General features: G+C 35.5%; 1 protein-coding gene across 2 annotated transcripts; it reads left to right on the top strand.

Moving 5' to 3' along the window:
• The first annotated feature begins 1,572 nt into the window (after positions 1-1,572).
• Positions 1,573-14,498, top strand: LOC132604049 (CSC1-like protein RXW8). 2 transcript variants are annotated; one of them, XM_060317371.1, is made up of 12 exons: positions 1,573-1,811; positions 2,290-2,655; positions 3,424-3,570; positions 3,926-3,989; positions 4,137-4,346; positions 6,532-6,714; positions 8,485-8,783; positions 9,546-9,816; positions 10,760-11,038; positions 12,840-13,073; positions 13,145-13,328; positions 13,405-14,498. In XM_060317371.1, exons 2-12 carry the CDS (start codon positions 2,375-2,377, stop codon positions 14,151-14,153), a joined length of 2,901 nt encoding a protein of 966 aa, XP_060173354.1. In that variant the 5' UTR covers positions 1,573-1,811; positions 2,290-2,374; the 3' UTR covers positions 14,154-14,498. The 2 variants fall into 2 exon arrangements, with proteins under 2 accessions (XP_060173354.1, XP_060173355.1); XM_060317372.1 differs by lacking the exon at positions 1,573-1,811 and adding an exon at positions 2,064-2,201.
• Positions 14,499-15,882: the final 1,384 nt, after the last annotated feature.

Genomic DNA, 15,882 nt, shown 5'->3' with positions numbered 1-15,882 from the left:
GTCAGATGAACGCGAGTGGAATACACTATTACACGATAAATAATAAAGAAAACTAATATTGTAAGGCTGTAAGCTACAAATGTGAACAAAATTGCAATACTATTTCCTTTGCGTTCAAGTAGTGTACACCAATCAAAATCAAAAGTGCGACAAAAACGGGTATAGGCAAACCGCTCTGGCATTCATACATTCCACGTGGCACTTCCGTTGGGCCCGCAAAATCTACACTTTCCATCACGTAAAATCATACTATAAAAAGTAATTTAAATATTCAACCCTATAATAAGAGTATAAAGACTAAAATAGTCAAAGATAATCACTCTCAACCGACGCGCCTCAAGCCTACGCGCCTCCTATTCTACCCTATTACTCCTCCCATCCAAAGTAAAAGCAATTGCGTACTCCGAAAGCACTATGTAGTTAAAACCACGTACTCCCTTTGTTTCAATTTATATGTCTGATTTTAACTTAGCGAGAGGTAAGGATATAAAAAAACAAAATAATTTTGTAATTTTAAATTAAAAACAGGTAGAATGTGTCAAAGCACCCTTTAATCTTATGATCTTAAATATGCTATGTGTAAAATTAAAATTAAAGAGTTATTAAAAAAAAAAAAAAAAAGAGATATTTTTTTAAACGGACTAAAATTAAAAGTAAGACAAGTAAATTAAAACAGAAGACTAAATGATACTCCCTTCTTTTACTTTTACTTTTACTTTTACTTGTCAACTATACTAATAATAAATTTTCACTTTGACTTTCACTTTAGCATATTAAAAAAGACAAACTTTTTTCTTATTTTACTCTTAACATTAATTACCCATTTCCAAATTATTTCACAAGTCTTGTAAGACGATACACCAATTAATATGGATCTTATGATGAAATTTATACTTTATTTATTACTCCCTCCGGATCAAAAGGAGTATTCACTTAGCCTTCTTGGGTCAGAAAGAGTGTTCACTTATTAAATCAAGAAAGAATTAACCTTATTTTTTTTTCCAGATTTGCCCCTATTAAGTGCTATGTGATCAAATCCAATACCTATTCAATTATGAGCAGTTTAATCAAATTAACTACTTTTTAGGAGTTTGTACTCCCTCCGTTCACTTTTACTTATCCGGTATTCTAAAAATAGATTTTTATTTTTACTTGTCACTTTTAGTATATCAAGAAAAGATAAATTCTTTTTTTCTATTTTACCTGCAGTGTACTTCAAATTATTTTTCAAATTTAATAAAAATATGCACCAATTAATATAGATATATTGGTAAATTATGCACTTTATTTATTATTTCTTAAGGAATGTGTAAAATTAAAAATGAATAAGTAAAAATAAACGGAGGAAATATTTTTATATTTTCGATGGAGTAATTATGTCAAAACGGACAAGCAAAATGAATGAAGGAAGTACTATAAAAATAATAAGATATTGGACCCTAAGAGAGCAAATTGTCAAAGATAACTCATTCTCAACCGACGCGCCTCTTTGATAAAGTAGAAAAAACTAAAGACTACGCGCCTCCTATTCTATACTCTACCAACTTCTCCTTCAAGTTTATTTATAGCAGCTCATTTTTTCTGTCACCACAAAAATTAAAAGCAATTACAAAAATTTCAAAAGCAATAATTAATAAATAAATTTTCTAGGTATTTTTTTTTTCTTTTTTTCAAAAAATTGTTTACCTTTCTGTATACACTTTGTAGTAGCTTTGAAGTAAAAGCAATTGCTCTTTTTGTTTTTGCTTTAAAGGGCGAATTATTCATTGTTTTGTCTACTGAATCGGAAAAAAAAAAGTTAGCACTTTCAGGTGAGTCAATTATCGTTAATTTTCCTTTTTTTTTTCTTTTTCTTATTCATAATTGAATTGAATTATTGTCTAGCTTTTTTCTTCATTAATGTTTTTTGTTAGTTTCTTTTTTCTTAAGTTTATTATAACTGTTTGAACTGATTTCTGCATAAATTAATGATCAATTGTTGCTAACAAGGTAGATTTGGCGGCAGTTTACCAATTCGAATCTCAGTGATTTTTTTTATTTTTTTTTAAATAACCGTGATGTTGGAGCCGGCTTGTAAATGATATTTTATGCTAGTGTAGCCATTGCTGTTAGAGTAAATCAACTTTTGAGTATAGTTCATTGAACTATACTAAAAGTTTCCTTGTCGAAAAAAAAAAAGAGAGTATAGTTCATTAAACAAGGTAGGATATTTTTGAGTTGTTAACTTTAATGTTTATCTCTAGTTCTATCATATTTGTGAAAAACATAACACTTGAGCTATTTTTACAGTTTGTGGACTGGAAACACAACCTCTTTTTGAGGCTAGTGGATGTTTTCCAGTCATTGAGGTTGCTGGCTTATTTGGAAGACGGGGATGAAGCTATCTGCTCTTTTGACTTCTGCTGGAGTGAATATTGCAGTGTGTGTGGTGCTGTTCATTTTGTATTCCTTATTAAGGAAACAACCAACTTTTGTAAATGTCTACTTCAGCCAGAGATTTGCTCAGGTGCGAAAAAGACAGCTTGGTGGCTTTAACTTTGAGCGATTTGTTCCTTCTCCTAGTTGGATCTTGAAGGCATGGGAAGCATCTGATGAAGAAATAGTTGCTGCCGGGGGCTTGGATGCATTCGTGCTTGTGCGGATGATTGTTTTCAGGTGAAAGCTGAACTTTCCTCATTGATTCAATTACTTCCTCTTCTGTTTTTGCTGAAAAAGTCAATTTACTGCCTGAAATTCAGAGCTAGCAACATTGTTCTGCCCTCAATTTCCTTCACGTTTCAACTGAAGTTCACTACTCCCTCCGTCCCATTTATGTGGTACTTTTTGGATTTCAAGAATCAAATGAGTGTTTCATTAATCGCAATTTTTTCATACGCCTTTTAAATATTGTGAATTGTCAATTATTGTGTCTTTTAGTACTTTTTAAATAGTTTTGAAATATGCAAATTTTATTTCAAAAAGCGTAAAGATTCCACGTCCAATTTACGGTCAAAATTTTGAAGTTTGACTCTCGAAGTTCGAACTGTGCCACATAAATTGGGACAGAGGAAGTAAATTTTAGCGGAATATTTCATCAAGCTGAGGGATTCCACTGGGCAAATGTCTACTTAAAAGGGCAGCCCGGTGCACAAAACATCCGGCAGAATGTCTACTTGTTGCTGAAAATACTTTTTACTTGTCTCCATGCCCTGATTTTAAATAGACATTGTTCCCGATGTAAAGGTGGACAGTTTGATGTCATTGTAGTATCTTTTATAAATGCTCAAGCGGTATGCATTTCCCAGTAAGGATGTATAGAATATGTTAGATGGTGAATCTGTTCTTGACAGTATGATGTGCTTCTGTCTTTGCTCCATATTGTCGGGTCTATGTACCTTTAGTATTATAAGTGTGCTTACCTTTTCCTGCTGCTTATGTGGACAGTTTCCGAATATTCTCCATTGCAACTACTTTAGGCCTTTTCCTCGTGCTGCCTCTTAATTATTTTGGTCAAGATATACGGCGTCAGCAAATTCCAGCCGAGTCATTGGAGCTATTCACCATTGTGAATGTTGAGCCAGAGTCAAAATGGTATGAAACATGTACAAGTATGCTGCTAATTATTTGAATGTAGATAATTAATCTATTCCCTTCTAAATGGACGTACAGAGAAGCATAATGCAAGTGGTGATTTTGTTCCATATGAAATAGAAAGCTTTTGTCCTTGCTTAGATGCCATGTTTAACCCTTTCAGCATTTTGCATCTGAAGTTAATATTGCCCAGTAAAGAGAGAATATTATAAAAGAGATCCGACTTATAGGTTTACCATAATTCCCATTTTCAAAGAAAAAATATGTGTTAATGACATATTATTTCTTGATTTACTGAGCTTCTTTTCTATCACACTTTACTTTTCGCTTAAACTTGCCTCTACTTTTTCTTCAGGTTCTGGGTTCACTGCCTCGCACTGTATATCATATCCTGCTCTGCTTGTCTTCTTCTTTACTTTGTAAGAATTTACTACTAATTTCTAAATCATCTGCTTATCTGCTTTTCTGTTGTACTTGTATTTGTTTTACACTAGATACTTCGTACTTATGGTGTATGAGTTTTTTTTTTTTTTTTTAATCTTAGAAGTTCTGCTGCTTGCTTTTAGGAGTACAAGAGTATCTCAAGGAAGCGGCTGGCATACTTCACTTCATCACTTTCCCACCCAAGATACTTCACAGTTCTGGTCCGTGCCATCCCAAAGTCTAAGGAAGAATCGTATAGTCATACACTGGAAAAATTCTTCACGAATTACTATGCATCAAGTTATCTATCTCATCAAATTGTCTATCGCTCTGGCTCTGTTCAGAAACTGCTGGTGAGATTAAGATACTTTTTATTGTAGTCTAACTAGGCAAGCTTTTGCGTTGCAACTTTGCTGAGCTGGGTGTTGTTCAAAGTTTCTCTTGTGCCCAAATTGATTTTTTTTTGTTATGGTTTCAACTGATTAGTAATATTGGAGATGAAACTGTGTATTTTCGAGTATTGCATGAAGGGAGATGTGGGGACTAGGACCAGTAAGTTTTGTCCCCTTTTTCACGGTCAGAAAGATAAGAAAATGACTTTGAGATGTGTAAGATGAGGTGCAATCAATGTATGGTTTGTGGTAGAGATATTAGCGACAAAGCAAAACATTATAGATAGCAGATGCTTTACTTATCAAAAAAAAGAAAGATAGCAGAAGCTTCTGTTGGGAAGCACATGTTTCTTGGTCTTATCTGAGGAATGGGATGAATATTTCATCTGAGATGGAGATATCTCCTTTGGTTTGAAAATCTAGGGGGCAATCGTATATGATGATTCTAGCCTTTTAGAGTGGGATCAGTGATGCTTGTGATAAATATGATGACTTTCTATGTTAGTTTTTTGGTTAGGTTTCTTGCACATTTTTTTTGATAATTTTGGTGTCCGAGTCAGCTTTCACACACCTCGACTATTCCACGGGTACTTGTTACCTCCCACCACCACAAACATCGGGTAACTTTGTCCATCAAAGCTTAGAGATAATGAGATATGGCATTATGAATTTATGCATTTGTAAATATGAAGTTGCTCTACAATTGATGCTGTTTATGAAAGTATATTTTTTTTTTCAAAGAATTCCTTTACTGAACAAATGCTGAGTCATTTTCTGGCTATCTCGAAATACTGAATCCACCTTTTTATGATCAAGATTCTGTGAGGGCCAGCGGCACATTGTTTGAAACTCTGTGGATAATGAGCCCGACTCTCTACCCTTCTCCAGTTACGTGCCAGACTTCTGTCTGCTGTAGGGTTCAAACTCATAACGTACACCTAACCCAACACATCATGTGCTGTCCCCTTATCACTAGACCACTGTCATTAAAAGCCTATCACTTTGTCGCTTAAAGCGATGAAGCGATGCGAAGCAAAGGGTTATTTGTCTTGATTGAAACCATGCACCTCAGAGAAGTGTGCACTACAAACAATAACACACAAAGTGATCCCATTAGAAACAATCCTCTATGGATCTCAATTTTGAGTTGTTGGATTAATATCAGTATTACTGCATCTTGGATGTGGAGATTAGTTATGTTAATTGCAATTGATTATTAAGTACTAAATAACATATATGTTTTGATATTTTTAATTTCGCAAATTATCTTCCTTCTAAGGAAGCGTATGGTTTACTTTTGACTTATCAGTTCAAACCCCATGGACCTTGTTGCTTTTGTGCGCTTTTTACTTCTAAAGCACTGTGTATGTTGCTCTACCATTGTGTCAGTCCTTTGATTAATGCGAAATTCTTTAGGTCCTTTGAGATTAGTTATGTTAATTTCAATTTGGTTATTAAGTACTAAATAACATATATGTTTTGATATTTTTAATTTGGCAAATTGTCTTCCTTCGAAGGAAGCGTATGGTTCACTTTTGACTTTTCAGCTCAAACCCCATGGACCTTGTTGCTTTTTACTTATAAAGCACTGTGTATGTTGCTTTACCATTGTGTCAGTCCTTTGATTAATGCGAAATTCTATAGGTCTTGGCTGTGCCGAAACAAGGTGAAATTGTTTTTGGCCAAAATCTTTCTCAAGCTTTGAAGTTTTGTTTGTTTGAAACTTTTTGCGCGAACCCCCCCTCCACCAAAAAAAAAAAAAAAAAAAAAAGGAAGAAGAAGAAGAGAAAGTTACCATTTTTCTCTAAATTGAAATTTTTTTTTTTTTTTTTTCAAATACATTGATTTCAAAACATAAGGGACCTTTTTTATTAGCTTCAATGGCCCTAAGTGAAAAGCACTACTCCTCGAGCAGCTCACCTCCCCTTCCTCTTCTTCTTCTTTGTGTTTTCTTATAAACCATTTTGATATGAGAAAAAAAAAACCATATCTGTATGAGCTTAAGATAGTGCTCCAGTTGGTTTCTTCTTGATCTAGACTTCTTCTTACACTAGTGTCTTCACATTTAACTTCTTGGTTGGTTCTGTTCCTTTTCTCCTTTTGTCTTTATTTGATGGTTAATGTGCCTTAAGTTGTATGACGACAGACTGATGCAGAGGAGGTGTTCAGGATGCTTAAAACAACCCAAAAGGAGCTTTATGATTCTGGATCAAATTTTATGAGATGTGGCCTATGTGGAGGAACTACTTCGTCTTTCAAGATGCTTCCTAATGAGCGTGGTCGTGATAAAGGAAGAGATGATTATGATGGTTCAGTTTTGAGAAAAAAGGTGACGTCTGTCCCATTATATTATCATATTCATATTTTAGGAGTACTTCAATGCACATTTTCTTTATAGAGGATTATGTTTTCATGAAGTGTTTTAGCACATTTTATTGCTCAGTTCTCTTCAGTCTGTTGACATAAGTTTACTGCTTCATTATTCTCTGCCTGCCGTATTATACTCTGTGGTTTAATTTAACAAAATATTTTTGTGTGTGTGTATGTGTGCGCGTGCGCGCGTGTGTGTCTATGTGTGTGTGTGTGTTTCATTTATAGCTTTGGATCTTCTATGTTAGGATGACCAAATACCGCTATTAAGTGTTGGATCATATTATCTATGCTACACATAAAATATTTAGTCGAAAAAATGAAGCTTTTAGGTGCTGCGTGGAGAATTTCACTTCTTTACATTTCTGTCATGCAAGATGCAAGCCTATGGATGATTGTATAAACACAGTTGTAAATTATTTCGCATGGTTCGATGTAATCAAGCTTAGAAATGTGAGGAAAATCCTGCATTAATGGATACTAATTACAAATTTTATCTAGGTTCCTTTCTCTTTGCCACTCCAAGAAAGAAGCACTTACCTTTCTAGAACTTTTGCTTTTTCCAACGGTTTTCATATTTCACGAATACCAACAAATTCACCTTTTCATTTTTATCTGTTCTTGCAAATAAGCATATTTTATATGCTTGATATGACGTCTGTTACCTGTCAGTAGGCAGCACCAGTAGCTGTCAAGGAATGGTTTGGTTATGATGATTATGCTACTGTATGCCTACGTACAAAGTTTGTATTCGGTACTGCATGTCCATCATTGCCTATTTCGATCTATGTGGAAGTAATTTTATCTGAAACTTTTTAAAAAAGGGCAGCCCGATTCACAAAGCATCCTGCATTAGCAGGGTCCGGGGAAGGGCCGCACCCCAAGGAGGTGTGATGTAGACAACCTAACCTAATGCAAGCATTAGTGACTGCTTCCACGGCTCGAATCCGTGACCTATAGGTCACACGGAGGCAACTTTACCGTTGCTCCAGGGCTCCCCTTCATCTGAAACTTTATGTGGTGTACAATTGACTTCTTAAAACTTGGCATGCAGCATGATGAATATGAACTCCATGAGTCAGTGAATGTTAATTAGTCGGAACTAGCTCGTCGCTATTATTGCTCCAGAGTTCAATTGATTAAATAGTTTATGAAATCCCATATTCCCGTTCCTCTCTGTTAGAGTCCCAGTGTCCCACATTGGTTGAGTGTATAGGCCGTCTTCATATATGGTTTTAGGTAATCCTTACCTGATGAGCTAGCTTTTGGTGTTGATTTAGACTCGATGTCTATTTTCTTAACATGGTATTAGAGCAAAACTCATCCTGTTCTTGATTTACCTAGTGTTGCGCCGACACGTTATGTTGTTCTCACTCCAGATGTCCAGTCTTGACCATGCAAGGGAGTGCCAGACTCCCATATTGTTTGTGGGTATGGGCTTTTATCTCCTTATATAAATTTAGACAATCCTTACCTCATGAGCTAACTGGGTCTGAGTTTAGCTCAATATCCATTTTCATAATATTCAAATATTTCACTTCAATGACAAGAAACAACATTGAGTTGCTTATGTTTCAGAGTATGTGTACTAATCCCTCTGGCTTTTATTGGTGATTTTCTTACTTGTGCTAGATTTTTTTGTTTCACAAAATTGGAGATTGTTGCATCTTTTGAAACTGGCATTAGCCAAAACAAGATGTGAACTGAAGGATATACATTTTTCTTACAGGAATGTGCAGCTGCTGTAGTTTTTTTCAGGAATCGGTATGCTGCTTTAGTTGCTTCTCAAGGACTTCAATCTTCGAATCCCATGTCATGGGTTACGGATCTTGCGCCAGAACCAGATGATATGTACTGGTCAAACATTTGTGTTCCTTACCGACTCCTTTGGATTCGTAAAATTGCGCTTCTAGTGGCCTCTATTCTTTTTGTGGCATTTTTCCTTGTGCCTGTTTCACTAACACAAAGTCTCGTTCACCTCGACAAGCTGCAAAAGACATTTCCATTTCTTAGAGGAATTTTAAAGAGGTAATGCAGTGTTCTGTTTTTGTTTCTGTTGACCTAGTCTCTTGATAGTTCATGGAGCACAGGTTGTAGTCCATGCATGTGTGAGAGAGGGAGAGAAAGAGAGAATGAGAGGTGTTTGTGTATGTGTAGATAACTTATAGACATTATATTATAATGTAATGGAATAAAGTTTGGCTGCATAATTTCAAGACTGATTTTTTTTTGAAAGGATGATGCTGGGATTTAAAAAAAAAAAATCATCTAATTTAGAAGTGTTCACAGTTTTTAGTTCGTTTGTCATCATTTAAAAGAAAAAGAAAAGAGAAAACGGTCTCAACTTAACAAAGGCGCTAGACGGACTTAGGGCTTAAAAGAAGAAGTTAATGGTTGATTAACAAAGGAGAGTAGTAAATCATATTCGACGAAAACAAAAATAATTGGAATCCGTAGTTGTGGATCTCGATCCAAAGGTTCTTTCTTGATCTAGCTACAAGGATGGGGTAGTATGGAAAGATAAAATGTGGAACCTAATAGAAATTACTACTAGTTGGACCCAACAAAGAAGATGTTTCCAAGAGATTGTGTGATAACTTTTCTTCTTCTCAATCTTTACCAACTTCCTTTGTATTATAACATTTCCTGTTTGTTTTAATTGGAGCTTTTCATTTTCTTGCTTTAAATAACTTGTGTTCTTTTGTCCTTTCTTGAGAAATAGAAAATATATTATGAGAGGGAAACATACATGAACAATATAGTAACCCTTTATCTCCCTCTTTTTTGCAGGGACGGAGTTACTCAGCTTCTCACAGGATATCTACCAAGTGTTGTATTAATCTTATTTTCCTACATGGTTCCTCCGTTGATGATGCTATTTTCTAAAATGGAGGGCTCTATCTCACGTAGTGGCAGGAAGAGGAGTGCATGCATAAAAGTTCTATGCTTCTTCATCTGGAATGTTTTCTTCGGTAACATTGTATCCGGATCTGTTATTGAGAGATTAAATAAAATTTTCAAGGATGTAAACAATCTACTTTCTACGGCTGTGCCATCAACGGTAACTCCCCTGCCTCTCTGTGTGTTTACCTGCTTTATCTCATGGTATAACTATCTTGTTCCAATATTTATAAATATACTTACTCTCTATCTTGCCCTCTCATGAATTCAGGTATTCATATGTTTTATTTGAGGCTTTCTGATTAATGCATATAGTTCTTTTAGCTTTTCCACTGCTTGATGAATGCTAGAGCTAGTCTTCTTTTGTGTAGTTTATGTTTTGGTTTTGCATTAATCTCATGGTATGAGAATTTTACATGCAAGTAGCGCTAAATATGATTCAAGATTATTCGGGAGTGGGATAGAAGGTACTAATCCTATGAAGGAAGTACGTATCCGCTTTCCAATATGTTTGATTTGATAAAAGGAAGAAACGGGACTTTCCATTGTTTCTGTGACTGAAAGTATGAGAAGTCCAACAAAACTACTGCTTCCGACATTATTTGATTTGATAAAGGGAAGAGAAGGTAAATATGTAAAATCTGAGACTGGATATTAGAGGAAGTCAAACAACACTACCAAAGCATAATGATGTCTTTCTAGTGCCAACTGCTTCTAACCTGTCAAGTTGACGATCAGAGAATCTTACATACACCTAATTTTCCCCCTCTTTAGCTAGTTTTCTGGTTATCTACTTTTCCCTGACAATGTAAATGAATTAGTTTGTTTACCCTAGTCGTTCATCAATGATATCGGTATCGTATAATTCATTCAGAGCAAAATGATGCCTTCTAGCGCCAATCTGCCTCTAACCTGTCCAGTAGAGGACTGTAGAACCTCACATACACCTAACTTTTCCCCTCTTTAGCTAGTTTTCTCGTTATCTATTTTTCCCTAGCAATGTAATTGAATTAGTTTGTTTACCGTAGTCTTTCATCAATGATATTGGTATCGTATACGTGACCACAAGAGTTGATTGATTGGTAATATGATTTTTTTTGCAGGCCACCTTCTTTATGACTTATGTTTTGACATCAGGCTGGGCAAGTCTGTCTGTTGAACTCCTACAACCATTTGGTCTCATCTGCAGATTGTTCTCCAGGTTTATTCTCCGAAACAAGGAGGTTGAGTCTCATGGAACACTGACATTTCCATACCATACAGAAGTCCCGAGGATCCTCCTATTTGGGCTTTTTGGTTTTGCATATGCCATTTTGTCACCCTTAATACTGCCATTCTTGGTGGTTTATTTTTCCATTGCTTACCTTGTATATCGTAATCAGGTAAATATATCCATTTAGTTTAAATCTTCTTTTATATCTCCTTGTTTTTATCTATTACCTCATTGACATTTGGTTACAGAGTCTTTAGAACTAACATTCTTGTAATGTTTTTCTTTATCAGTATCTATTGAACTCTATGAATGACCCTACAATAATAAAGTGAATCCTGATTTTGTCTTGATTTGTGGGGAATTTTTTTTTTATGCCTGTTCTTGCCTTTACATTTGACAGTTAATGAGCTTCTAGAGCCTGCCCTTCTCATCTCTCATATGTTGTGAAACTTATGAAAAGTGACACTTTTAGAATATGTCACATGACATTTCTGTTTCTGTGATGTTTTGGTATTGATATGACATAAATTGGTGCGGATATGGGGTATCTTTAGGATTCCATCAACTTAGTATAGATCTAGGAAGAGCATTTCAGATACTCAATATAGACTACTATTGTTAACCAAAAATAAGAACTACACCTCAATTTCAAATGAGTTAGGGTCAGCTATATGATTCCTCATTCCAAGTCGTTCCATTTAAGTCCGTCATACTCCAATGTTATAAAAGTTAGTTTCTCTGCATTGGAGATTCTCTACATTTTCTAGTAGCATATAACTCACTCACATGCATGATGCATAATGACTCATAGCAAGTAGTGGACTTAAAGTAAATGTGCTAACATGAGTAGAAATTAATCTCAACTAATTGGTATCGCTTATGTAGACCTTTTTCTTGCATTGTGCTCTATCTTTTGCTAGGTCTACAGGGATTCGAAGATATTGTAGGTCTTTCGAGACAACTTTCTTCCATGTGATTTTAGGTCTACCTCATTCCTTTTTAACTCCTGTGTTCACCATGGTCTCACACCTATAAATTAGTGCATGTGGAGGTCAGATGTAGGACATGACCAAACCCTCAAGCGATCTTATCTTATTTTGTCCTCTATCTGTTAATTGCGTCTTCTGCCAAATGTGGTTATTTTTAATATTGTTTAATCTTTTATGACTGCACTCCATTTAGCATCCGCTGTGATACTCATCTTGTCGATATACTGGACTTTAGAGGTACAACATTCCCTCCTGTGCAACATAATTGGTCTTAGAACCGTTATATAGAATTTGTCTTTCACTTTCGTAGGTATCCTCCTATCACATGACATTTCGGTAGTACTTTTCATTTTCAACCATCATTTTATTATTCTGTGTAACATCTTCATCTATCATACCATTTTCCTGGAACATCGGTCCTAAATATCTAAATTGTTGCAATTAGGCAATGCAATCCCATCTCATTTCACTTTTACTTCACTTTCTTATATTGGCCAAAATTGCAGTGCATAAAATTCAGTCTTAATTGTACTTGTCCTAAAACTCTTACTTTCTAAAGTGCTACTCCAAAGTTCAAGCTTTTCATTGACACTCTTGGTAGTTTTATCAATTAATGCAATATTGTCTGACTCGGTACCTCTGCTGGTGGGAGGTAGCATGTACATGGTGGACTATATAATGTTACTTTTGTATCACATTTTAATTCTACGCATTATATCAAAGAAGCCTGCACTTCACTTCTCACTGCTTCTCGCTTAAAGCACTAGGAGGCTTGTCTTTTTCCTGCTTATGAAAACACTACGCAGGATTACATTCTTTTATTAGTTTTGCTACTTGTTGAGATGAGAAGGGATTTATTTGCAAAGTGTTTGTTGATTGACTTATATACTTTCCTTTTCACCAATGAATATCCACATTCTTGTATATTTTTTTCCCTTTTCCTCTTTATCCTGTGGTTTGACAACTTAGTGAAATTATCAGATTCTCAACGTATATGTGACAAAATATCAAACTGGTGGAACCTACTGGCCTATTGTGCACAACACAACAATATTCTCAGTGGTGCTGATGCAAATTATAGCATTGGCTGTCTTTGGATTTAAAAAATCTTCATCCACATCAAGCTTCATTATTCCATTGATAATCTGTACACTCCTCTTCCATGAGTACTGCAGGGAAAGGTTCGGACCGTTGTTCAAGAACCCTCCTGCTCAGGTATGACTAATTGCATAGTTCATTTATGTTTGTCCATATATGCATCTTATTCTGTGTGTGCATTTGCACAGATCCTCATTGATATGGATAGGGATGATGAGGAATATGGGAGGATGAAAGAGAAGTATCAACAACTCACATCAGCTTATTGTCAGTTCAAATCAACTTCACTTTCACTGGGCAAAGCTGCTCCTGAAAATGACGAAGAGAACATGTGTATCCATAAGGTTCAAGACATAGAAGACATTAATCCAGGTTCCAATAGCTTAATGACTAGATTGGACGGTCTTATTTATCTGGATGTTTTTTTGACATGCTTTGTTGCTTGCAGGGAAAAGTCCTTCGCATCTTCCTCCATCATGTACATCTATTGACATTAAAGGTTCTCATCTTTTATCACATACATCTTTGGAAATAAAAAGTCCTCACCTTCTATCACCACATGCGTCTTTGGAAATTAGAAGTCCTCCACATCTTCCGTCATCACGTACGTCTTTGGAAATTAAAAGTCCTCCTCATCTTCCTTCATCACGTACATCTTTGGAAATTAAAAGTCCTCCTCATCTTCCTTCATCACATACATTTTTAGAAATTAAAAGTCCTCCTCATCTTCCTTCATCGCGTACATCATGGGAAATAAAAAATCCTTCTCATCTTCCTTCACTATGTACGTCTTTGGAAATTACGAATCCTCATCTTCCTTCACCACGCACGTCTTTAGAAAATAGAAGTTCTCATCTTCCTTCACGATGTACACCTTCGGAAATTAAAAGTCCTCATCTTCCTTCGCCACGTACATCTTGGGAAATTAAAAGTCCTCTTCTTCCTTCACCGCGTGAATCTTCGGAAATTAAAAGTCCTCGTCTTGCTTCACCGCGTACATCTTCGGAAATTAAAAGTCCTCTTCTTCCTTCACCGTGTGAATCTCCGGAAATTAGAAGTCCTTTTCTTGCTTCACCCCGTAAATCTTCGGATAAAAGTTCTCGTCTTCCTTCACCGCGTAAATCCTTGGAAATTAAAAGTCCTCATCATCCTTCATCATTTACATCTTTGGAAGTTGAAGAATCGTGTGGCAAGTAGATGAATCTTTTCTGTGCATTAAATCGCGGTGTTGGTGCTGTTTGTGCATTCTTATGGACTGCCTATTCTGTGGGCACGGTTGATGTGTCGTGTGAACTGCCTTGTAAAGATACTACTTGGAAGTGTACAGGAAACATATACGTATGAGAAAAATGGCGTCTGAATAGACTTCTTGAAGTGTACAGAATGTGTTTGGGGGCTCTGAAGCTGCAAACCTTCAAAGAGTTACTTAAAAGATTTTTTTTGTTTTGTATTCCTTTATAGATGGTTCCATGACTATGGAGACCTGTGTATATGTATTGTTTGAACTGTTTTGCTTGATTCGAGTAAAATTTTGTTTCTTTAGATTTTATGGCTGAAGTTGTAATATGCAATAAGAAGAATAAAAATTAGAATACAAGGGAAAAAAACTTCTCTTGCATCAGCTAATACCATTGGAAGCGTGTGCGACCTGGAAGGTAAATTTTAGAATCTTATGACCTCAATCTTGACTGTAAAATTATTTCTACGGAGGATTGTTGGTCATTAGACTCTGTAATGTGAACTGTAGAATATTGTGACCTCAATATTGGCAACATTTTGATTGAGGCTCGTTGGTCACTAGACTCAATTTTTTTTTTTTTTTTCTTGGGAGTAAACTGATAACAACAGTAATTTTGGCTGTGGATAAGAGGATGATTAAGCTTTGATGAAAATTTATTATAATGTGATCAGGACCAAAGGTGTACAGAAACGAATCAACAGTGTTCTTTTAAAAGGATGTTCCTGGACAGCCCATACAATGGGTAAGACCGTATTAAATCTTCTATTGATGATTAACATTAGCTTCTGTCAACGAAACCAGAAAACAACTCCATATTACCAATAGTCCTTGGAATTATAAAGGATGCTACATAGTAATTCTTAAAATAGAGAGCAAGTACCCTCATGACTCATTGTACCATGTTTCCTCTCCCTTTCTTGTTTTCAGATCCAGGTATGCGAGATGGAATAGACAAGAATATCTTGTGGACTAGTTACCCCATCATTTTTGTACATCCCAGGGGATTATTATCCATTATCTCACCAATCAAATGTAGGATAAAATAATTTCACATTTTATCCCGAGATTGTTATCTCTTATCCCACCAACCAAACAACCCTTATGTAACAGAGAAAAGGGATAGTAAAGCGGCTGAATTCTGAAGAGTGCACTGACGGAGCACTTCAAAACTAGAAATTTCTTGGAACACTGACTGGTGCTTCATCTGTAACAACGGTTAACGACTTTATATCATAGAAATAACACTTATTGTTCATTTGTCGGCACTGTCTTTGAAAAATGATTACTTATGGAGTTTCAAATTCACATATGAAAGTCCATGAATATATTTTGGAATTTTAAATGTGAAATTTGAGATTTCATGATAGTGAATGTTTTCAATTGCAGGGGCTGCAATTGTATATTACCCCGTTTTATCCGGAAATTCTTTTATATCTCCTGGGCTTACTATGAGTACTAAACTCGTTATTTGGTAACAATCACTTTTCCTATACTTGTTTTTCGGTCTCTCTCTCTCTCTCTTTTTTGGTTTTCTAAGGGAAGATGCCTACATCCTAATTCAAAAAAATCTATTGATAAGGACAATGTATAAAATATGGTGAAAATTTTCATCAGACCAAATGAGAGAATATCGACAGGGGGAAATTTTCTCCAATATAGTACAAGTATTATTTACGGTGTGCATGA

This window comes from Lycium barbarum, chromosome 7 (assembly GCF_019175385.1).
Source record: "Lycium barbarum isolate Lr01 chromosome 7, ASM1917538v2, whole genome shotgun sequence".
NCBI classification, from domain to species: Eukaryota; Viridiplantae; Streptophyta; class Magnoliopsida; order Solanales; family Solanaceae; genus Lycium; species Lycium barbarum.
This window is presented reverse-complemented; position numbering and strand designations above follow the sequence as displayed.